General features: G+C 38.0%; 5 protein-coding genes and 1 non-coding gene across 6 annotated transcripts; 2 read left to right on the top strand and 4 right to left on the bottom strand.

The window, feature by feature from the left end:
• The first annotated feature begins 340 nt into the window (after nt 1-340).
• dynll1 (dynein, light chain, LC8-type 1) lies at nt 341-2,138 on the top strand. The gene is made up of 3 exons (XM_004072168.4): nt 341-480; nt 1,124-1,262; nt 1,745-2,138. Exons 2-3 carry the CDS (start codon nt 1,131-1,133, stop codon nt 1,880-1,882), a joined length of 270 nt encoding a protein of 89 aa, XP_004072216.1. The 5' UTR covers nt 341-480; nt 1,124-1,130; the 3' UTR covers nt 1,883-2,138.
• Nucleotides 2,139-2,693: 555 nt separating this feature from the next.
• rpl6 (ribosomal protein L6) lies at nt 2,694-7,582 on the bottom strand. The gene is made up of 6 exons (XM_078953246.1): nt 6,765-7,582; nt 6,576-6,680; nt 4,205-4,348; nt 3,235-3,283; nt 2,963-3,147; nt 2,694-2,877 (listed from the first exon to the last, which is right to left on the bottom strand). Exons 1-6 carry the CDS (start codon nt 6,909-6,911, stop codon nt 2,725-2,727), a joined length of 783 nt encoding a protein of 260 aa, XP_078809372.1. The 5' UTR covers nt 6,912-7,582; the 3' UTR covers nt 2,694-2,724.
• Nucleotides 7,583-9,261: 1,679 nt separating this feature from the next.
• On the bottom strand, nt 9,262-15,336 carry acaa2 (acetyl-CoA acyltransferase 2). Its single transcript, XM_004072169.5, has 10 exons — nt 14,962-15,336; nt 12,543-12,709; nt 12,321-12,449; nt 12,110-12,226; nt 11,867-12,014; nt 11,578-11,753; nt 11,085-11,214; nt 10,886-10,956; nt 10,113-10,267; nt 9,262-10,027 (listed from the first exon to the last, which is right to left on the bottom strand). The coding sequence occupies exons 1-10, from the start codon at nt 14,975-14,977 to the stop codon at nt 9,946-9,948; spliced, it is 1,191 nt and encodes a 396-aa protein (XP_004072217.1). The 5' UTR covers nt 14,978-15,336; the 3' UTR covers nt 9,262-9,945.
• On the top strand, nt 15,336-17,116 carry mrpl40 (mitochondrial ribosomal protein L40). Its single transcript, XM_004072173.4, has 5 exons — nt 15,336-15,535; nt 15,669-15,752; nt 15,966-16,121; nt 16,225-16,306; nt 16,423-17,116. Exons 1-5 carry the CDS (start codon nt 15,474-15,476, stop codon nt 16,648-16,650), a joined length of 612 nt encoding a protein of 203 aa, XP_004072221.1. The 5' UTR covers nt 15,336-15,473; the 3' UTR covers nt 16,651-17,116.
• A 330-nt stretch (nt 17,117-17,446) lies between these two features.
• LOC101172821 (uncharacterized) lies at nt 17,447-18,606 on the bottom strand. Its single transcript, XR_013658204.1, has 3 exons — nt 18,519-18,606; nt 17,561-17,728; nt 17,447-17,482 (listed from the first exon to the last, which is right to left on the bottom strand). It is a non-coding gene; the product is annotated as an uncharacterized LOC101172821 (transcript).
• Nucleotides 18,607-19,315: 709 nt separating this feature from the next.
• On the bottom strand, nt 19,316-22,989 carry ufd1l (ubiquitin recognition factor in ER associated degradation 1). The gene is made up of 12 exons (XM_004072170.4): nt 22,791-22,989; nt 22,435-22,567; nt 21,857-21,889; nt 21,651-21,772; nt 20,809-20,939; nt 20,655-20,727; nt 20,512-20,580; nt 20,361-20,429; nt 20,242-20,292; nt 20,073-20,161; nt 19,612-19,696; nt 19,316-19,516 (listed from the first exon to the last, which is right to left on the bottom strand). Exons 1-12 carry the CDS (start codon nt 22,791-22,793, stop codon nt 19,442-19,444), a joined length of 933 nt encoding a protein of 310 aa, XP_004072218.1. The 5' UTR covers nt 22,794-22,989; the 3' UTR covers nt 19,316-19,441.
• Nucleotides 22,990-23,377: the final 388 nt, after the last annotated feature.

The following is a 23,377-nucleotide window of genomic DNA, read 5'->3' as shown; positions in this document are numbered from 1 at the left end:
GATGATACCACAGCCCTCCCAAAGACCACGTCCCCGTGTGGTAACTGGAGTAAATATAATTTGGGAGCAACTTTTGCTCGTCAGAGCTCCACATTCTGCGCATTAGATCGAGAAAGGTCATCTCGTCAGATAAGATAAATGTTTTTTCTGTTCTTTTGTTTGTCGTTTTTAAACGCTATCCCACAGTCCTGAACATTATCGCATGATCAAATTATTTCCAGTGGATGCTCTAGCAAACCTTGTGCCGGAGTGCATTGTGGGTTGAAATAAACTGCAAACAGAAACGCCACGAAAATAGCTCCGCGCTGTCCAATGGTGGTGCGTTTTGTGTTGGTAGCGGCCAATAGGAGCGTACCAAGGCAGCAGTTTTCTACCGTTACACACCCACATTACTTTTGTGTCAACCACTTCGCGGGAGTTGTCGCCTCTGAAGCAGTCATCTTTTTAAAACTAGACTCACTGCGTACGGTGGACCAGAAGGTACTTTTTTTAGACATATTTTCCTTAATGTGTTCGTTTATTTGCATGTTCTTTGATATATTTTTTCCCGATGTATGAGTAGCGCGTCATTGAGCTTTAGCTAATTCAGCATCACATCATTGCAGAGTGCGCATGTGGCCACCTGCGGCAAACAAACAAATCTCATTATTTCACTAAAATAATGTGAAAAATCATCCTCTTTGGGGATTTTTTTGGTTATACTTAGTATAGTGTTTGGGATTGGTTTAAGTATTATTATTTCTTCATAGCCTTTTGGGGTTTTTTTCACCCTCTGCAAACATCACCAGTCGGAGGCGGTTAGGGTTTTACTACACGATCATCTGATCAGTTCTTTTATGAAAACCTGGAAAAATGGACTCGGATCATCTGAAATGTCTTACGTATCCATAGAAACTACGCAGAGCACGCACACTGCCAGCCTCCTTGGGATGGAAGTTATGTAATACTTGTAGAAATGGCTCGTACAAATATTATGTAGCTGTTTACGTAACAGTCCATCAATAAAGAAGCGTCTTCTCATCCTTCGTTGCTGTTTCTACAGTCTTTCATTCTATAGCCGGCGTTATGTTATCGCGCATGATGTGAGGGTGATGGTTTGTTCCCCTGTGTCTTGGTTACCCAGGGCAACCATGTCTGACAGAAAGGCAGTGATCAAAAATGCCGACATGTCGGAGGACATGCAGCAGGACGCCGTGGAGTGTGCCACACAGGCCCTGGAGAAGTACAACATCGAGAAAGACATCGCTGCATACATTAAAAAGGTAAACACCAATCATTTAAGCGCACAGAATTCACACAATCTGTCATTTATTACTCTCAAAATGTGGTACCCAAAACTCAACACCAAGACTCAAAAAAACTAGATTAACAGGTTCAAAAAGTCAAGTTTATGGAAATATGTACATTAATGTACAACGTGTTCATCTCCTGATTAACAAGTCATGCTTCATTTCAAATAGCGAAATGTCAGAATTATTTTAAAAAAAATTTTTGAAGATAATTTGGAGGAAAACCGGTGCAAAAATCTTGTAAATCACCATCTGTGACTCTGGAATAGTTGGTAATACCGCACCATATGTAGTCTATTATGGACAGCTAAAATAATTGAAAACATACTGTTTATAATTGCTTCCCATCTTCAATCTAATCAGCATTCTCCACCACAATTTGACCTTGCATGTGAAGTTACCCGGACATTTGGGATGTTTTCTCCATAATCAGAATCCGTCTTTCTCTTCCACAGGAGTTCGACAAGAAATACAACCCGACTTGGCACTGCATTGTTGGGAGGAACTTCGGCAGCTACGTGACTCACGAGACCAAGCATTTCATTTACTTCTACTTGGGTCAGGTGGCCATTCTGCTGTTCAAGTCTGGCTGAGGAAGGAGTTTTTGGTTTGTTTTTTTTTACCAAAAAAAAACCTCACTTGACCGTACAGTACTGGCGGACTCAACAGAAGGCACTTATCATTCCTTGGCAAGGGGCCTTTTTCCGTGCTGCTTTCTACCCGTTGTTTTGAGGATAATACTCGTGGCCATGCTAAAGAGATCAAATTCTTGTATTTATTTTTGTCTTGTTACATTAGACGTGTCATTTTTTTAATTAAAAACATAGCCCTTAAGCTGTCTGAGCTCAATGTCTGCTGTGGTCATTCTTTTACTTCTAAGAATTAGATATGCTTGATCTAGAAATGCCTTATTTTACAAAGCAAATTCCCAGATTATGTTCTAAAATGCATCCTCAGTGGAATGAACCATCTAAAGATTTAAACTGGCAGGATGTATAATAGGTTCAAAACTGCAGTAAATGCAGCTGTAACCGTTGTGCTATCCTAGGCACTTTGACATTGGGAGTTGGGTCATCTAGACCCACTAGACAGTGCGCTGAACCTTTTCTTCAATGATTTGTGATCTACACTGGTGTCCATGGATTACATGAAATCCTCTCCGCCGTTATCATGGTAGGGATAACATGTCAATGGTCATCTTGACCCCGTAGGATAGCACAAGGGTTAAACTGGCTGCATGACATCCCTGGATCTCTTTCGACGTCTGCTAATCACTTTAAGTATCTGCAACAGACAAACCCCATATTGAGGGCTTCTTTTTTTACAATCTGAATACATTTAAAACTAAAGATGCTTTTTTGCTGAGTGTTTCGTGCGCGTTGACATTGAATAAAAGAAACTGCATTAGACGGTGGTACTCTTTATTACAACACATTTAGAAAACCAGCTTGTGTGGGTAGACACCATTCGTCAGGTAAAAGGAGGAGCGAAGATATCCTTTCAGCTGAGGAACTTTTTTGATGAGAGGCAGGAGCTTAGAGTCAACCTCCTTCTGGATCTCCTTCCGTTCCTCTGTCAGCTGGTATTTCTGAACACAAGACCAAAAAAAAAGGGGGTGGTCAAATCATTTGTTCCTGAAATCAGACTTGAAAGGAGAATTTTCCATTCGTTACCTCTTTTTCTGTATCAAAGATCTCTCCCTCTTGGTGCCGGGGTCTCCTCAGCTTCTTCTTCTTGAAGTACGCATCGTTGAGGGTTTTGGGGATCTTCATGCCAGTGATGTCAACTTTGGTGTTGGTGGCAATAACAAACTTCTGGTGTGCCCTGCGCAGGGGGACTCTGTTCAAGGCTAGAGGGCCTAACAGAAAAAAGGAAGGGAAAAGCATAAATGACCACAAAACTTCTTCATGAAATCAATTCTCTTTAAGTCTTCTTTCTTCCTCACCAGTGACAAGCAGAAGACCACTGGAAAGCTGCTTCAGGAACACCACACGCTGAAAAAAAAACAGAATTTTGATGAATTGGCTAAATTTCACATCAAAGACTCACACAAGCTGTTTTTCATGAAAACACTCCATCACTCCATTTAAAAACTATTTGACTTGGATTTACAGTCAGCTAATTATACTTAAAAAATGCTTGATGTAACAGAACAGGTTTTCAGTTTGTCAATTAGACATTATATAGGTCAACTGCAGCTCAAACTGTGTGTGGGCATGCTTGCTTCTTTTACTTGCAGTGCAGCATGTGAGTGGGAGAGAAGGACAATGTCTCTGGCAGTGGAGTGGATCACACAGGAGTTCTGTACTATTGTTCCACAGAATATTTTCTTGGGGAGGAGACAAGAATCTGCCGGAGTGGAGATTTATTCTAAATTTATTCTTAATTTGTGTAGATCAATGATTTGTGGAATAAATTTAGGCCTTCCATACAGTCTGCCTTATCACATAAGAATAATACCACAAGTCACAATTAATAATCATCACAAATGTAAAATAAAAACAAGGTAAGCCAGTGTTCCTGAAGTATGTTATGATCATTTCACATAATAATAATAATCAATATAATTAAATTCTTGACCAGAAAAGCATATGAATTCTAGAAGGTTTTTAACTGTTTTAACAAAAATCCAAAAGCTATTATTACTGGAATTTTAAAATAATTATTAATAGGAAAAACTCACTTAAATTTGAACCAAACAAACATTCCTGTCAATAAAAACGATCATTTGCCCACTGAATATGCTGAATGAAAATTATCTGCCTTAATGCAGATGCCAGGCTCCTGTATCCGCTCTTGAATTATTAGTGCTTTGGTGGCACAGCGATATCCAATTCCAATAACTTTCAACGTGCACCACCTCGGTCATTTTGCTCTGGGAGTGCGTTCGGATCAGATAAAACGGCGGTTCTTACCTTTCCGCGGTGGCGGCCGGTGAGCAGAATGAGCACGGTTCCGGGTGTGATGGAGGCGCGCAGCTTCCTCTTGTGCTGGCAGAAGGGCTTCTTCCCGTGGCTCTTCAGCTTGCGGGGCACGTCCTCTGTGGGATAGTAGCGAGGCTACACGCACAACAACATTGACTTTAAGGCGCAGACAAGGCCATCAAAATATGGAGCATAGTCCCCCCAAACAGATCACACATTTGACCATCGAGTAAAATAAAAAGTGTATAAGCAGTGGGACGGTTTTTATAGGGTTATTTTGTTAAAATCTGTACAACATGAGAACCCAAACACTTGTTCGTTTCTCAGTAATGATATATTTGTATTTGATAAATGCTCGTTCTAATAGCTTGAAATAAATCTATGGCAGTGTCTATGATTTTTGTCAGAATTGATCTTTTACCAGTTGGAAAAATCTTCAAATTGGCAACAAATATCTCAAGTTTTTAATCATAAAGAAAATGAGTTAAATTAATTTTGCTATTGTTATACTTTGCATTTTTAGAAGTAAACCAACTATCTCCATACAGGGTCCTCTGATAATTATAACTTTAACAAACCTTAAAGACCTGCTCCAATAAAAATTGTGTTTTTGGTGTTTTTAACATGTTTATGTGGCACTTTTCTCATGAAGGACACATTAAGAAGATTAAGTTGAAAATTGCATTTCTGATTACTGAATTTCTTTATTCAAATCATAACTCAGTAGCAGCAATTTAATATGAAAAAGGCGTCTCTCTCCCGCTCCCTTACAGCCTCTCATAACTCAACATTAACATCAACAGTGCAACAAAAGCGGTGAGCAATATTAAAGCTACCGAGTTGTACAGCTTTGATGCCAAAACGGGAAAAATGAAGACGTGCATGCATCTAGTCGTCTACAAGGGGATGCATCAGAATGGAGCAGAGCGGGGAGCTTGTGGCCCACTCCTTGTAGCTCCTACGCCACTGCGCCAACTGTATTTTTTCTTCTGCTCCTGATTCACAACAATGATTAAATTAATCCACAGAAATGCAGTTTTAATCTCCATTTCCTTTTACAAGTCCTCCAAAAATCCCCCCAAGAACATGTTTACACCAAAAACACGATTTGCCATTAGAGTGGGTCGAGTACAATGTTGGATATTTTATTCACTATTAATACTACACAAAGACATAATATTATGGCAAATACATTGGCCATTTCTCATTTGGTAAACACAGAAATAAAAAACAAGTACGTTTTATTGTAAAGGCCTGTTCACACCGGGACGAATTTCGCCGGCGATTTTCGCCGACGTTTAACGCCTCGTGACTAAACAAAGGGCACCAACGAGAGTGTGCACACCGACGCGAAAAAACGCCAGGCGTTAAAGCGTCAAAAAAAAAAAACGCCTCGGGTTCGTTTTTTTTTTCCTCGACGCGTCGCGTCGAAATCTACTCGACCAATGAGAATGGCGCTTTTGCTCACGTGTCTGGAGCTTCTGAAGTTACAGTAAAACACAACTTGGGGGCGCTCAAACACAAAACTGCCTTGCTGAGCACACATACCAGCGAAGAAGATAGACGCCAAGTAGCGTCTACACACAGCCGCGAAGCAATAATGACGGACATTCTAAAATATCCCCGAACCAAGCACCAGTTGGAGCTACTGGTGCTTGAAATATTCATGTTTTCTTTGTTTGATTCTGACAAGCGTGTAAATACTTGCTCTCTTCTTCTGAGTGAAAAGCGACTTTCAGAAGCGTAAAGTTGCGCAGCGCCACCTTGTGTACAGGAGTATTTCTGTTTTACATTAAGCGCCATCTAATGTCAGGGAATGAAATTGCATGTTCACTCCACTCATCGTCAGCGAAAATCGCCTGGGTGTGAACACAAAAAACGTGGCGAAAAACGCTGGCGAATAACGCCTGGCGAATATTCGTCCCGGTGTGTACGGGCCTTTAGGCTGATGTTATTTGCATGCATTTACATACAACCAAGCACAAAAACTGACGGAAATTCCTCTTGGTCACACATAATACGTCCATTCAAGATGCACACTGATGCATTGCCTGCAAGTATTTAAAGTGCGTTCAAGGCAACATATGTTGTTGGTTGCTATTAACCTGACCCTAACTGTAACCGTAACCTTCCTCTGGGTCCCGCGACCAAGAAGAAAGTTCAGCACTGGCCCCACGTATTTAGTAACCAGGGAACAGTCATTCTTTTTATAAACTGACAAATTGGTGGACAATTTCCAATGTGGATCTCAAAGAAATAATTGATTTTAAAGTTGCTAATAATATACAGACTTAGTGAAGATGCCTGACAGCAGACACGTGAAAAAGCAAATTAAACAGCAAAATCATCATAAACCTCTTACCATTTTACGCAGTTTGACCACACGGGTGCCTCCATTCTTGTCTCCACCAACAGTCTTCACCACAGTGGCTCGAGGTCTTTCCTTGATCTTAATCTTCTTCTCCACCTGCAACAATTCAGTGAAGTGGTGCAGAGCTTAGATGTTTGGGTACAGGCGTCTATGGGGGCTGCGTGGTGGGATTGGACTCACCTTGGTCTCAGTGGTCTTGGTCTTCCTTTTGTACATGGCCCTGCGGGCGAACATAGCAGACCGGGAGTAGCGTCCGATACCCCGGGCCAGAACCGGGTTCCGGCTACCGTGCTTCTTCTTGGCAGGCTTTTTATCTCCCTCTGCCATCTATTAGAAATTAAAGCAGATACAATGTTTATGTTAGCATGGAAACCCATAAGGTTATCTGGGACTGGGATGGCTCCATTCGTGTCACACAGTCTTGACTAAACATTCACACTTTAAACTAAGTAAATTTGCACATAAAGAACAACAAACACCATTGTGTGCCAGAGACGCGAGTTAATGCAGCACAGTACGAATGTTGCCTTCAATTACTTGATTTACAGTCATGTCTTACCGATCCCGTGCAAGGCAGCATGACAATTATGCTAGTTAGCATTTAGCACAGCACTGCGGCGCCAGCCTCATATTAGCCAGCTAGCCACTTAAATTGTCAGTGACTTCAAGTTTATCAGTTTATGCCATTACATGTGAAATATAGCTATAAAGTACCGAAACAAGCGCAAAGGCACGTTTCTATATGAAACAGTTGATGTTGTGAAGTGACCGGAGGCTAGCCAGCGGCCTACGATTCCCGATTAAATAAATGACTCTGATTTTAAAGAGCTGGCGACTTAAACACGGCAATATCATCGCCAAACAGACTCTCTAGATGAAAACTCAGCCATCATGACGGTTTTATGCAATATGGTTTATTCGGAAAGGCAGATGAAAGTAGATTTTTATTCCAACAGTAACACGAAGGCAAGGGGATCTTACCTTTGCTATGAAAAAAAGACCGACATCCGGGGATGATACGCATATAAGGACGCTCGATTCTGACGTAACCGCGTCGTGTTGAGATGTACTGGTCGTTGTAGTTTTAAGATCTGTTCCACAACATAATGGATAAATTCTAAAACAAAAAATGGCTTTTTAGATTAACTACATATTTATAGTGAATTGATAATTAAATAAATTGCCTAAAGGGCCAAATTACAGCAATGACTTTATATCATGTAAATGTTTTTTCTGAGGATGTAAACATTTACTTTAATTTCAAATTATAAAACTAAATATAAATGTAAACTGAGCAAAGAAAGCATCTGATTATATAGGTCACAGTGTACAGTACCCATTAAACATGCTTCTTTTATAATATTTAAATTTGAAAATAAGTGTTTCTTAAAACAAAGACAAGACTAACAAATTTTTTGGTAATGGAATATATTTACTTTTTTTCTTGCATATTTTTTTAAATAGTGCTAATGGAAACTACGGTGGCCCGGAAGGCCCAGAACCGCCATTGCAGAAAAAGAAAAAAGAGGAGCAAAAAAAAAAGAAAGCAACTGCAAACAATAAGAAAATGAAATGCAAATAAAAAAGATAAAATGCAAATTTAAAAAGAGGAGCAAAAACAAACAATCAACTGCAAACAAAAAGAAAATGAAATGCAAATAAAAAAGAGGAAATGCAAATAAAAAATAAATGCTGCAAATAATAACCGCCATGACAGCAAAAAATTAAAAAATATGTTTACCTTTTTAACCCTTGTGCTATCTCAGATGACCCCACCCTTACATTGACGTGTTATTCCTACCATGACAAAGGTGGAAAAAGGTGGAAAGATTTCATGTAATCCATGGACACCAGTGAGGTTCACAAATCATTGAAGAAAAAAGTTTTAACGCACTGTCTAGTGGGTCTAGATGACCCAACTCCCAATGTTAAAGTGCCTAGGATAGCACAAGGGTTTAATGTATGCAGCAAGTCTTTCTCGATGTTGTACTTCTGAGGGGTGAACCTTCCATGCATCCTGGTAAACTGGAGCTCATGCTGTAGAAATGTCAGGTTCCTAAAGAGTCTTCAAGACTTTCTTTTTTACTGTAAATCATATGAATTAGCTACTTCTTACAGTCATTTAGAAGCCTCTAAGCTTTTGCAGTAAAAATTTACACATAGTAACATTTAACACCAACATTTTCACTTACTTCACTTTCTTGTTCAGCTTCCGATTCATACTCCTGTATTCCTCCTTCTCTCAGCAGTGTGTGTAGCAAAAGCCAATCGACGTCTGGTGTGCGTACAGCAAACTGACCCCAGATCTGTTGTGGCGTTACTTTCGTGGCGATGTCACTTCCACTAAGGCTTTCCTTTTATTTGCAACCGTTTTCGTAGATGCATCGCTTTTTTTATGTTTGCATTTTTTTTCTTTTTTTGGCACCACTTTTTTTTTAAATTTTTTGCTGTCATGGCTGTTATTACTTGCAGCGTTTATTTTTTATTTGCATTTCATTTTCTTTTTGTTTGCAATTGCTTTTTTCTTTTTGCTCATCTTTTTTTTTCTGCAATGGCGGTTCTGGGCCACCGTACTACGAAGATAAATCTGGAGGAACACAATTGAACTAATAAATATGATTGTACAATTAAAATATGTACAATTAAAATAATAAAAAAAAACATTAACGAGTAAAAGTAATTTTTGAGAAATTTTATTTGTGATACTTTAACACTGAAGTACAAAATCAGTTACCACAGAAAGCCACTAAAGGCAACACCAAATCCTGAACATGGAGCGAGTAAGGCAAACAGTCTGTGATAATATATTACTTGCCATCATGATCAGGAAGTAATCAATGTTTGTAAGCAGAAATAACCTCTTCCATCATTATGACAATCAGAAACTTGATTTTCTTTATTAGCTCAAGTTATGAGAACGATTGAAGATGTGAAATTTTCCATCTAACGATTTTCTAGACAAGCTTCATTCTATTGAGGGTCATGGGAACCTGCTAAAGGTCATCTCAGGTTTTTAGCAGGTGAGAAGTGCGATACACACTTCAGGCCATGAGTTCATCACAAGGAACACAAAAGCAAAACATTCTCAATCCAAAGGGCAATTTGGAGTCATTACTTTAGCTAACATGCATAAATGAACCTGTATTTATATCTATCGACTGGACTGAAGAGGAGTACTTAAAGAAAATGATAGCAACACGTTTTGGAGCTCATCCAGTCAGTGACTCTCTGGGAAACAATTCAAATATTTTTTCTTCTCTTGGTTGGAACCAAGAGGTTTTTCCTTGTTAGAACATTAGTAGCCGGTGAGTTTGCATGACATTGTTTCAGGAGATTCCATGAGCAAAGGCAGTTTCTTCTGTCAACACCTCTCGAGGATGATGGCGATGCCCTGACCTCCACCGATACAGGCAGATCCAACGGCGTATTTTCCACCTCTACGCCTGTGACAAACAAAGGCCGATGAGTAGTGGCACCCTTTTCTTGTACACATATCAATGCACACAAACAATAGCAGCATATATTTACCTGAGTTCGTGCACAAGGTGGCCAGTGATGCGAGCTCCAGAGGCACCGAGAGGATGCCCGATCGCAATAGCTCCGCCATTTACATTGGTTTTCTCTGGGTCCAGCCCAAGAGCCTTTGAAACAGCCAGAAACTGGGGAGCAAACGCTTCATTCACCTGAAAGCAGCACACAAGCACGTAACTGAAGATGCAATGACTAAAAGCAAAGGCAGAAAATGGCGTGTCCCTGTAACCACTTTACTTTAACCGCTTTATTCTGTCCTTAATTGCAAGGACAGTATTATTTTAGCAATTGAGCCAAATATTTTGCCCCTGCCACAAACTCACCAAAATTTGCATGTACCTAATATCTGATGAAATTGAAAGTCATCAACCCCTACAATGATGACATCGCAACCAGTGAAACCTTCAAAAACAAAAAGACTGGGGCCAAAATTTTCTTATGAGGGAAAAAAAAAAATATTCAAAAACCCCCCACATTTGTGTCGCGAATATCCAAAGGACGTTTAAAAATTGTTATGTTATGGCAACAGGACCTGCTGCTTGGTGGCCATGTTGTGGTAAAGTGTGAGATCTGAAGATTTTCACATTTTCTCACCGATTTTCAAAAAATTTCACATGCAGCGTGCATGTGAAATTTACATGCATTTAGTTCAAATCTACAACCAAAATCAAAGTTTTGTTCACCTTTGACATCAGGAAGAGGCTACCATTTTTAATTAAAAACATTTAAAAAAGAAAATTAACCCTGTTGTCATATCTTAAAATACTAACCTCCACCAGATCCATGTCATTTAGAGACAGACCAGATTTCTTAAGAGCTCCTGTAATCGCTGGGACTGGACCTGAAATGACACCAAGAAATCCAAATTTATCATTCTAATATAAAGATGTTTAGGTTTATTCAGGTTCATTCCTTTCTATCAACCCAGATGGCTTCAAATAACATCTCTCTGGGAGCAGTGTCACTTACCGATACCCATAATGCTCGGGTCACAGCCTGACACATGATAAGCCACAATTCTGGCGAGCGGCGTGAGCTTGTGTTCTTTCAGAGCATCATCACTTGCAATCACCAGAGCAGCAGCACCATCAGACACCCCCTGGAGAGCAATAGACTCACATTTAGGGATATTTGATTTCTTTTTTGCTACTGAAGTAAAAAGGTCTGCTCCTACTTTTATTAGAACTAAACCTACATCCATTTTTTGTAAAGTAGAAGTGACAGGTTATTATTACATTTCACAAAAATCAGATTAATTTCATTCATATGTTTGTCACCACTAAAAGTAATATTTTCAAAATAAATACAGAGCAAAAAATAAAAAAAACTTTGAGCTTTTTGTGAGCTAAAAATATATAGATAAACATATTTTTTACAACATCCAAAGGCCTGGAAATGCTGTTATTAAAGAATTATTTGGGTTTTTTCTATTAGGTTACAATCGGAGGGTTCACGAACGGACCGATGCATTTCCAGCAGTGACGGTTCCCCCCTTTTTGAAGACTGACGGCAGTTTGGCCATTTGTTCTGGTGTGGTTTGAGGCCGCGGGTGTTCATCCTGAGCCATGGGAACCTTTCCTTTTTTTGTTTTTATGTCAACGGGGGCAATTTCAGCTGTGAAGTGACCCCCTTCGTGAGCTGTAAACAGAGTTTGACCGTCAAGAATTAAAATTCATGATAAATACGCTCCAAGACAAAATATTTTTGCACTTTTCGCTGGAAGGAAGATATCAAAAGTTGCAGTTTCTCACCTGCCTTCCACCTTTGCTGCGTCTGGTAAGCAAATTTGTCGCAGTCCTCTCGTGTGATCTCGTATTTTTCTGCCAGATTCTCTGCTGTGATTCCCATTGGTATCTTTACATGCAGGTCAGTCAGACCCGCCCACAAGGTGTCCTCCAGCTGTCAGAGATTTCATCTTAGTGTCTTCCTCTAAACTGCAAGTTTTTTTCTTTCTGCACATCCCATGTTTTCAGAGACAACATACAAAGACAAACCTTAAGATCAAGTCCAAACTTTGTTCCAAAGCGAATGTTGCGAACAGCATAGGGAGCCTGGCTCATGCTCTCTGAACCTCCACACAAAACCACCTCTGACTCTCTGAGGCAGATCTCCTGCAAACACACAAGGCATTTGAATAAGAAGCAACTTTCAAACTCAAGGTTCAATTAAATGGAATTCATGTTAGGATTTTAAAAGCCAGCTTACATGAGTACCATTGATGATAGACTGGAAGCCAGACCCACACAGTCTGTTCACAGTGAGAGCAGGCACGGGGATGGGAACGCCACACCTCAGGCCGACATGGCGAGCAATGTATGGGGCATCCGCCGAGCTCTAAAATAGACAGTAAATGAAAAGGATTTGAACGACAGCAGACAACCCAAAATCATGTCAGATGAGCGTGCCTTGTGGTCAGACACGACATACCTGCATGACATTTCCCAAAATGACGCTGTTGATAAGCTCTGGGGCCACACCCCCTGCAGCGAGGGCGGCTTTGGCTGCATGCTCCGCCAAGTCTGTTGCACTGTGGTCTTTCAGCACTCCACCATAGGTTCCAAAGGGAGTGCGCTTGGCTGACACAACAAACACACCTATGAAGAAAAGAAACCATTTAGTACACGATGCAGAAGCCAGAGGTGAGCCAGTTCCATCAATGAATCAGAATCTTTATTGTCATTGTACATGGGGATACAATGAAATTGCAGCAGCCTTGAAGTGGTGAAGTTAAATAAAATAAAATAAAATAAAAAAATAGTATATAAATCTCTGCCAAAATAAAAGAACAATATGTACAGAAACTGTTAAATATTAAATATGTATGGACAAAATAGAATGGAATGAGATGAGTTGCTGTGAGCACAGCATATTAAATATTGAGTTATTGCAAATAGACCCGGTTACTGCACATTTGGAGGGAAAAAAAGGCTAAAATGTAGAAAAAGGTTCTATGTTCCAAGATAAATAAAAAGCAGAGAAAACACATTTCATTATAAATCATTCCACACTGGACACGATACACCTGAAACTTAAAAAAAAATAAAATGGTACCAAGTATCTTAGATATCCCTTTAAATTATTAATCATTGGACGAGGTCCTAATGTTTGTACTGAGAATAGAATGCCTTGACCTGCTTCATTTAATACTGACTAGCATTATATAATGACCTGAAGTGTGCAAATAAAGTGTGTTTGTTGTGATGTGCAAAAACAATACTATTGCAAAAAAATTACTATTTACATTTTTTCTACTGTTTTTCATCCTCTATTAAGTTTATTTGAATAAAAGTGCAAAAATGAACTAGAAAGAGAAATTAGAGGTTAATGCCAAAAACTTTCCATTTCATTTAAATTGAGTTTATTTGAATTAGGTTTTAAACAGACTTTTCAAAGGTAAGTCTCCATGGCTGAAATTTCCTCCTAGTACATGTTTATGAAGAAATGATAAAATTTTAATAGAAAAGGTTTTCTTTACCTTACAGGCCTGTTTTACAAGATCAATAAAAAGCAGGAGCGTGTCCAGAAGATGAGCCAGGGGGCGCCATTACCACCCAAAGCATTTAATTGCCACTCAATATTTAATAGCAGTGATGCTTAAGAGGTATTAAAGTATATTTATTCTATTTCACTCCTATGAAAAGGACAAATGCTGAACTAATGTAGAGTCATTTAGACATTTTCAATGACTGCAGTCGTGCCAAACCCAGACTAAAAAGGATTCATGGCTAATGAGATTTTATTTCTTTGGAGGTTTGCAAGTTAACTAAGTTCACTAAATTGTGGAGTTCTCTATCCACAACTCAACAGCTCACGATGTATTAAGGTTTAACATCTAAAATGTTCCTTACGTAAAGACCTGCACCTTAAAGTTTTTCATATTTCTTACACAATTTATTAAATTGTGTAAGAAATATGAAAGCAATTTTCATGTGAAGTTTGTAACCTTTATTAAAAAGATTTTTTTAACCACTAGTTTTAACCTCAGGGCAGATATTTTTCCCAGAATTAAAAGCAAAGATTAAAACAAAAAAAAAATACATATATATTTTTAAAACAGCTTTATCTTTTAATGTGACAAAAATGTTTTGGTGGCATAATTGTGTACCGGGTAACACCTGAAAAAACCTAAAACATCTACTTACGTGTGGTTATGGTCACCATGCATTGGCTCTGCGGGTTAAGTGACACCAAAAATAATATTAAAGTATCAACAGCTGTGCCTAGAAGTAGTCAACAATTAAAATGTAAATATCTACATTAATAATGGTCTTAATGACCTTCAAACTATAATTATAATACAGTTACCTTTTGCCTACATGCAACACGTCATAGTGTTTACAAAATGTGGTGCATCCACATGTGAGATTTATTTTACATTTGTGAAATGAGAGCAAATTGGTAGATACACTTTTTTTTTAAAGTTTCAACATTAACAAGTAATTATAGATTAGAGAGAAAAGATGTAATTGCTAAAATGCGCAAATACTTTAAAAAGGACAACAGCTAAATAATTTTTGTTAAAAGAAATATTCAAATAAGAAATAGCCTACCATCCTTAAGCAGATTTAAGTTTATAAATGTATGAAATATAATGTTTGTCATCTTTTGATAACAGATTTACTCATTCATTATGGCAGACCTTTGTCTTTAGCTACTTTGTAATGACCTTAAAGCCTCTAAAGCGTTGGACTCACCTGACATTTACTTACACACACACTTTATAGATACAATTTTGTTTTTTTTTTACGATAACATTACCTAGTAATAGTTCGATAAGAATGATCGTGTTTGCTGCATAAAAGAGTTACCGAGCTTATCTCTGCAAATATCTGACGCGTTTGTTTACCTCTGAGAAGTGCCATCGTGATCCTGTAAAGTCCAACTTCAACAAAAACAAACTGTGGATGATTTTTCAATTTGGAACAGAAAGATTTCTCGGGTTATGATCCGAATCTTATTCACGGTGAGTACAACTCGACAAACCCACTCTGACCTTTACCCTATATAGCATGCTTCGTTTACTTCCAACTCACAGTTAGATTCGCCAAACGAAATTAAAATTTTCTTTTACATTTTTAACATAAATAACAAACAAATATACTAAAATTGGTGCATTATTGACCCAGTGGCTAAATTAGAAAACACATGTATTAATTTTAATTGTGTTGTTAAATTTTATGCGATATAGAAATGCTCGAAAGTGCGAGTCCCGGAAGTAGACGATTTTCCTTGATACGTAATTTCTTTGCGACGCGTGCGCCGTATCCCTTGAAAGGGACAGTCGATGCGTTTTTTATGCTTTTCTGTTATTTTTTACCCAGCGTTGATCTCTAAATTAATAAAACACGAAGAGCAGACATGTCTTTGGCATTGTCGCGCTGTTTGTGGAGGGTTTTTTCCCGGCAGACTGTCCCGTCACGGTGAGTTTGATCAAAGACTGTCAAGGTTGTGCAAAAACACTAAACAGTTCAGTTTTTTGCAGCTGTTCGTTAGTTTCCCATGACGGTAACCAGACTACACAGTCTGATGTGTACTGTTTTTTTTTCTTTTCAGTGTGATTTTCGGGGAAAATCCACATGCTGTGAGGGGTCCCTTGGTTGTTCCTGTGATGGAGCTGAAGACGTCAGCCCCCCTGAGGTACCATCTACATCTTCACTCTTTTTAAATGATGAGGCATGCTCATGCTGTTGTGGGCCAGGAAATCATTGGCTATAACCTACCAAGACTCAGTCAGTTAGTTACTATGATTTAGATTTATGAGAAACTTTTTGTTGCAAGTTCAGGTACGTGAAGTTATTGTTTTTGTCTATACTTTTATCATACCTTCACTGTTTCTTCATGTTACCTAAGAGCTGAGCCAAAAAAGAAAAAAAAAGTGGATCCACGGCGGGAGCAGATGATGAGGGAGCGGCTGAGGAAGAAGCTGAAAAAGCTGGAGAAGGTTCCACCTGAGCTCATTCCCATAGAGGACTTCATCACTCCCATCAAATGCTTGGATGAAACAAGGTAGAGGTTGTTGTTTATGAGTATTTATGACCTTTCATTATTTAACTTGTTTTGGTTGAGTCCCCTTCCACATAAACTGATTCTGTTTCCCATCTAACTAAAGGAAACGTGCTGCTCCAGATCTGTCATTTGAAGAGAGTGAGAGCCGAGCGCTGCTGCTGAAGGACTGGAGTCGATACAAACAGGTAATCATGTAACCTTAAAATAAAAATTGTTATCCATCCTGTATTAGCTTGTATATATGTCTTTGGTCTTATCTATATTCTGAAAAATACAATACTTGTCTTTTTTCTGACATCAGCAACAACACAAGGCTGAAGTAGAGGCTATTGAACTGGCTTTGGAGGCGCAGAGAGAGGCGCTGGAGGAGCTAAAGCTGGAGTCTGAGGAGCTGTACCAATCGGCTCTGAAGCCAGACCCACATCTGTTTCCCTTCACCCGCGAGGGTCCCTCATACACGCCCCCAATACCAAATTATGACGCCCCGGATGGAAAGTATAATGACATCACAAAGGTGTACACACAGTGATGGACAGTGGAGCGCTGTTTGTGCAACTCCAGAGGACTGCTTTCACATGTTTGAGCTTCACTTGAGTCAAGATGAAGCATGTTTGAGAGCCTGCAGGAGAGATGAGCCTTTCTGCCTTCATGTATGTTCAGTTATGAAGGCCAAAGTCACATATCATCAATGCAAACTGTGGATCCATTTTTTTCTATTTTAAGAAACTTAAAATAAAAAATGTCTACGGTTTCATTTTTAACTGTAATTTTCTTTTGTGTTAAACTGAATGTTTTAGTATGAATTGAACACAGGACTGTAATTACAGCCCTAGAAACAACATTTACCAAGATTGAAGAGTGTTAACATGATGGTGGTTACAAAATATGTGTTTCTGCTTCTTTCCAGACAAAACCTTTTGTTTTCTGTAAGGGTAAAAATTAAACTTCATGAAAAAAAAATGAAAATAAAACAAATCTATTGTTCACTTTAATAAGTATTTTCAATCCAATGATATTAAAATCAAACCATTTCTCCCCCAATCATTCTATTAAAGCAGTGATTCTGTATTTTTCAGAAAAATCCTGTTGAATTTGTCGGTCTGCTTCACAAAACATTATTCTCTTTATGGTCGACTAACATTTTCCCCCTAATCAACAGTGAGTGTTTGCAGCTCCACTACATCTCGTGTCCATTAAAAATTAAATACACAAAAGTCAAAGAGGTCCTTTTAGGAGTCTTCTGTGTTGTCCTGGTTCAGAGGCAAATTCCAGTCTTTTGGAGGCTCACACCTCAGTTCCCACACTGGGTCAAAGTTTTTTTGCTCTGCCACCCGCTTTCTTTCACTTCTCTGCAATGCTTCCTAAAATAAGTTTAAAACAAATCTTGTAATTATGCAATACGAATTTTAATAGGCAATATTCGTGTCCTAAAGTTGTACCTTAGTCTCTGTGCTTCTAGATTTTTCCCACTCTCTGCAATTATAGTAGTCCTCTTTCCACTGATGGCATGATGGGGTGGTGCCGTAAGTGTAATAATGGTGGAAGCGATTCACAAGACTTTTGCAGTGCCAGAACTCACTCCAGTAGGTGTCACATGCTCTCGGTGGCTGTGCGGGAAAAAGGCAAGAAATAAATACCAAAAGCAAAATTAGATAACCACATTAAATCTGACCTGAAACAGTTAAATGCAGGAACTCCTGCATTAATGTTTTGTGTGGATGTAGGAACTTGTATTTATGTAATGTAATGGTATTTAAATATACAGTTGAAACCAGGGGTTTACACACACAGGATGACCAAATTAAGGTCGGATTTCACACATGTGTTCTTGGTCTTTTTTTCTCCATTCATGGTACGACAAATCAATGCAACTTTCTATAGTGTTTTTACACATTGCAGTATAAAAAAATTCCATGGAGGGAGAAATCACATTATAAGGGAGACATTTAGATATGTTGATCACACATCTTAAAATTATATAGCTGTGGGTTTTAGATTTATCAAACTCCTTTAAGAAAAATGTGATAACTCAAGAAATCAAATTAAAAAAACAGATTTTTCGTGCGCCCCCTTGTGGTTGTTCAATAAATTGAACCTCACATTTCTATATTGTATTTAGGTTAAAAAAATGTATTTTACCACTTTTCCTTACAATTAACGATAAATATATCCCAGTTTATGCTCCATGGTTGTGGTAAATATGAAATATGTCACATTTACGTTATTTGTTACGTGCTAACGATTTTATTTAGCTAAACACAGAGCTAGCCGCCTTCAAACTACAAACAAATGTAACAATCATCAACTTTAGATCAATTAGAAAAAAGATTCGAAAGCTAAAGTGGAAAACTGTCACACTAAATTTAACATTTTGTATTCTTTTTTTAGTGAAATTACCCTCCATGTTGTTACCACGGGTCGGTCCATAGCTAGGTCCAATAGCATTACCTAGAAAGGGACTTCCGGTTTTGTTTTTCAAAACAAAAGCGCCAGTGCATCTAAGCGGGATTCACTTTGTAAAAAGTAAAGTACAACGAACAAAAATATTTTTTTCTTTGTTTATAACATGTCTGTTTTCTTGATCCAGGTTGATTCCATCGAAGTAGTGAGTTAAGACAGCAGTCAACAGGACTTGGTTTATCATTGAGGACGTTTCACTGCTTACCAAGAGTCTAATTTCTTTTTATTGTTAAATAATTTAGGCCTATTTAATTTTAATTAAATCCCTTAATGTGTTGTCCAAATCACAACTTACCATCTATTGTCAAAATGAGTTAAAATAAAGTCATTTGAAGTGATCACTGCATCTAATTCAACTGTTTTCTGCAAGTGTTGACATACCATTTCCATGCTAATAAATAATGACTAAACATTCCAAAAAGAATCATTTATTTATTTATAAATAAAGCAGCAAAATGCATGAGGCATTGTTTTTACACATCAAGAGAAATATTGTTTTTCACCACAACTAAAGCTAAAGTAAATGTATGCTCTATTATATTAGCAACAAAGTGTACTGTTAAAAAAAAAGGAAAATGATATTTTAAAAAAAACACTGGATGTTCAAAGTGTAACATTATTATGACAAAACTTTCCAATTGTTTTCTAATAATAATTTTCTGTGTTGGTGATAAAGCATTTCCTGACAAATTTCTACTGTCCTCACTCACATCACCAGAAAAAACCCCAAGAACCAGAATGCAATTTTGCTTTATTTGAGCAAATGAGAATATGAGAATTTCAATCAAAAAATATAATCAAAATTCTACATAAAAGCTCTACAATAGACGTCACATAGGCCTGACTCTCCACTTGCAGCTCTAAGGCTTTCTGCCTTTCTTGCGTAGTGACTGTCCCTCTCCAGAGAAGGCAATGAACTTGTTCAGGGCATCATCCTGGAGAAGAAAGATTAAAAATTAGTAAAAAAAAAAGTAAATTAATTTTGGAAGCACATCTTATTACATATATAGAAAAACTATCAACTACTTACATCATCGACAACTCTCCTGGGCTGAGGTCGGGAGTTTCTAATGAAAGTGATTTTGCCAACTTTGAAATCATAATTGGGAATTCCTCTGTCATGAAAAGATTGAAATGAAAATGGACATTGAATTAAAAAAAATCAGTAATTAGATTGAGATGTTCTCAACAGCTTTTAATCACTATTACACAATTTATTTAAAATCTTGCTAACAGGCTCTGCACATGTGATCAAACAAGGACTGTAAGTTGACTTATGAGGCCAACAATAGATGAAAATTTTTTTACTTTTAGTTTTAATTCCAGATGCAAAACTTTGTCTCAAAATTCTGTCCCATATGCAGAAAAGAAAAAGAAAAAAAAAATCAAACTAATTAAAAAAATGATTTACTAAGCAGGGACCTTAAAATGCAACAAAGTTGACACAAACACAAAAAGATGCAACTGTGAAGAGTTTAAATGCAAAACCACCTTTTAATGTCACTTGCTGCTAGAGGAACAGGGTTAGGCTCAATCCCTTTTGTTTTACCGTCCAGACGATTGCCAGAACCAGTAAAAGCCTAACGAAAAATAAAATCAAGAAAAGTATTTTATTGCTTTCATTTGTCTTTTGGGTCATTATTAGTTGGAACATACTCACTCTGAATCCGAGGTCCATGTCAGCATAACTGCTTGGGTCTGGCTCTTCCTCCTACAGAAATGTTTTTTACTAAACCTTTAATGACTTATCTCACTCACTGCTTAAGGCTCAGTCCTTACCGTGGGTTCATCCTGGTTCTGAGATCGCCGCTCAGGTTCTTTGTAACCCAGAGGTGCATCAAAGTCAACCTAAACAGAGGAGCAAAATAAAACTCAAATAGCAAATAATGTAAAGGTTTAATGTTGTCTAGAATAATAAAGAGAGTCTCACATTCATATCACATTCAATGATGGACACAGCTTTATCTGGCTTGGTCTCCATCACTCGCAGCTCATAGATCTAAAGCAAACACAGGCTTTATAGAATGTGTGCACTATTGAAAGGAAAATATCCTTCAAAATAAAATGAATTACCTTTTCATTGTAGTTGATAGCAATAACATCACCAGTTGTCAAGCATGCAAAGTTCCTCAGTGCGTTCTCCAGCCTGTGATAAAGTGACAGCTCAGGAATTCCGCTTACCAAACTTTATATGCATAAAGGGCACATAGATGTCCATTGCTCTTACACTGCCTTGGGGTTTGTGATGTCCAGAAAATCAGGACTTTGAGGTTGGAACTTTGAATAAGTGGCCACCATGAGATTGACACTTTCCACCTGAACCAAACCACCTTCTTCCAGCAGGAGATTTTGCATCATCTACATAAATACATTTTTAAAAAGTCAGGAAACAAGACAGACAAAAGAAGCATAGTGCTGCCCTGACTTTAGTAGCTTAAACAAAAACAAAAAAATTGTGATTTTTTTAAGACAATAAAACCATGCTGTCACACTCAAACTTTGATTTATTTGTGTACATTTTGCATAAACAATTATTTTTTTTTACTACTTTTATTTCTATTGATGCTGTTAGTTTGGCAGTGTTTTAAATCCACCCATCAAATCCCAGGTGGGTACATTCTGTGTGGAGTTTGCATCTTTTTCTCCGGGCACTCAAGCTTCCTCCCACAGTCCAAAAACATGCATCATGGGTTGACTGATTACTCTAAATTGTGTTATTGTTGCTCTGTGACCGGCTGGTGACCGGCTGGTGACCTGTCTGAGGTGTACCTTGCCTTCGCCCACAGCAGCCAGGATAGACTCTGGCAATCCCGTAACCCTTACAGGGACACAGCAGAATAAGAAAATGTGTGGATGGATTAAATCCACCCATCTTCAGATTACGCCGAATCCTTTTCAGGTTCATGACATGAGGTTGCTGGAGCCTAACTTGGCTTTTGTTGGGCGAAGGCAGGGTCCACCCTGAACAGGTTAGCGGTCTGGTAAAGGGCTATCTTACCTCCATGTGAAAAAAAATCTTCAGCTTTTCAGTTTGTTTTTTAAATCATCAAACTATTTACTGTGTCTCACCCAGTGTGGTAGGTAGCAGATCCCCTCATCTGCTACAAACTCCAGAACACCACAATGTGTCATTCTGTCCGAGTTTTTGTTGGTCAGCTTGAACAGCATCGGGTACGTGATGTTGAGCCTGCCTTCACAGAACAAAAAAGGAAGAGGGTCCTTTCTAGTGAAGGGTTTATGAAAGAGAAAGAAGAAAAAGAAATACTTGTACTTACTGAGCTGGTCAAGAGCAGAAGGTGGCATGATTACTGGTGAAAGCGGAAAAACAGATTTTCTCTGGTTACTGAACAGTTGTTATTGAAATCTTTGTTTTCATATTTAAATAAAAATGTAAAATATAATGTCTTTAGTCAGGTTTTATATAAAAAAAAGATCATTCATATCCAAATTAAAGTAAAATCGTATCCAAATTTAAACATTCAAATTAATATTTTCTATAAAAACAATGTGTTTTTAAGGAACTGTTTTAAGATGTAATATTTTAAAAGGTATAGCACTATTTAAAATGTATGAATTAGATGAATGTATCTATTAAATCCGTTAGTTTGAGAAGAAGTTGATAAAATATGCTTTTAAATAAATCAATTGACAGTTATCTGTAGATTTTGTGCCAGAAGCAATAAATAAATTAATAAAATAAACATAAAGAGGATAGTCGTTTCTCGTTAATATAAGTTATTTACCGTTTGGTTTTGAGTAGGTAAACAACTTCAACTTTAGTTTCACCCTTAAAACTCATGGTTCACTATTTTTTGACTTTCTTTGACTTTTCTCTAGATGAAATTATACCAACTTTTGCCTCCTTTCTCCACGTCGGAGCGGTCGTTGGGTCCCGCCAGCATGGACACCGAGTAGCACCGGTACTGAGTGGAGAAGCGGTTCGGAAAGCCCCGGCCCATTGGGGGGTCAAAAACATGGAAGGAAAACTATGGAAGAGTGCATACCACATGAAAGTCATTTTCAAACCGCACTTCAGATCGTTTCACAAGAATAAAGCCGGCATGTGCAACTCTGTTTTCATCGTGACAGAGCATCTTTCTGCTCTGAGGTAATGTTGTTGTTAGCTGCCAGTTAGCCTAGCCGGTTAAAATCCGGTTTATTTTAATAGAAACATGTCGTCAGCAGTATGTAAATGTAAACATCACTTACCATAATGACAAATGAGGTCTTAGAGGAACTAAAACCCGTAAAAGCAATGTATTTTAGGTCTTTTTGTTTGTTCACGGAGTATTCGATGTTGTCTTTCTTTCTTTCCCGGAAGTGTACAAGCTGACAGGCGGATATGACGACAATTCTTCTTCTTGTAATTTAAGTGACGGGAGACACAAATGAAAAGGTGCAATACCGCTACCTACTGTGTTGGAGGGGGAATTTGAGTGGGGGACAACCTAATTGTTCCATTAAAAACAAACAAAAAAAACTTTATTCTCCTCAACTGTCCAGTTCTCCTCCAAAACCAATAACTACTCCATTTGACCTACTATCGGAAGAAAAATATTATAAAGACATCAATGCTGATAATAACTGAGCCAATTACACCATCACTGATTCTACTGTGTTCTAATCAGTGTAATATTCCTAACATTTCAACTACAAAAACCGAAAGATCCTTCGACATCCTTATTCCGACATTTTTTTTTAAATTAGAGATACAGAAAGAAAAAACAGTCCTCTTTGTTTTTTGTGTTCTGTAGATCCACTTGTGTAAATGGGAATGAACTGTATCCAAACTGTCT

The sequence above is a fragment of the Oryzias latipes genome, chromosome 9, assembly GCF_053564925.1.
Source record: "Oryzias latipes strain Hd-rR chromosome 9, Olatipes_Hd-rR_3.1".
NCBI classification, from domain to species: Eukaryota; Metazoa; Chordata; class Actinopteri; order Beloniformes; family Adrianichthyidae; genus Oryzias; species Oryzias latipes.
The sequence above is the reverse complement of the archived record's forward strand: the minus strand, read 5'-3'. Positions and strand labels throughout refer to the sequence as shown.

Coding starts and splice junctions, on each gene's coding strand:
- rpl6 (XM_078953246.1), bottom strand. CDS start 6,911: ATGGCAGAGGGAGATAAAAAGCCTGCCAAGAAGAAGCACGGTAGCCGG. Junction 3,284..4,204: donor CCGGCCGCCACCGCGGAAAG/GTAAGAACCGCC, acceptor TTTTTTTTTCAG/CGTGTGGTGTTCCTGAAGCA. Junction 2,878..2,962: donor TCTTTGATACAGAAAAAGAG/GTAACGAATGGA, acceptor TCTTGTGTTCAG/AAATACCAGCTGACAGAGGA.
- ufd1l (XM_004072170.4), bottom strand. Junction 21,773..21,856: donor TTCTGCTCTTGACCAGCTCA/GTAAGTACAAGT, acceptor TGTTCTGTGAAG/GCAGGCTCAACATCACGTAC. Junction 20,940..21,650: donor TCTGCTACCTACCACACTGG/GTGAGACACAGT, acceptor GTATTTATGTAG/ATGATGCAAAATCTCCTGCT.
- mrpl40 (XM_004072173.4), top strand. CDS start 15,474: ATGTCTTTGGCATTGTCGCGCTGTTTGTGGAGGGTTTTTTCCCGGCAG. Junction 15,753..15,965: donor AAGACGTCAGCCCCCCTGAG/GTACCATCTACA, acceptor ATGTTACCTAAG/AGCTGAGCCAAAAAAGAAAA. Junction 16,307..16,422: donor ACTGGAGTCGATACAAACAG/GTAATCATGTAA, acceptor TTCTGACATCAG/CAACAACACAAGGCTGAAGT.
- acaa2 (XM_004072169.5), bottom strand. Junction 12,450..12,542: donor TTTTGGGAAATGTCATGCAG/GTATGTCGTGTC, acceptor TGTCTATTTTAG/AGCTCGGCGGATGCCCCATA. Junction 10,957..11,084: donor CCCGAGCATTATGGGTATCG/GTAAGTGACACT, acceptor GTGTCATTTCAG/GTCCAGTCCCAGCGATTACA.
- dynll1 (XM_004072168.4), top strand. CDS start 1,131: ATGTCTGACAGAAAGGCAGTGATCAAAAATGCCGACATGTCGGAGGAC. Junction 1,263..1,744: donor TCGCTGCATACATTAAAAAG/GTAAACACCAAT, acceptor TCTCTTCCACAG/GAGTTCGACAAGAAATACAA.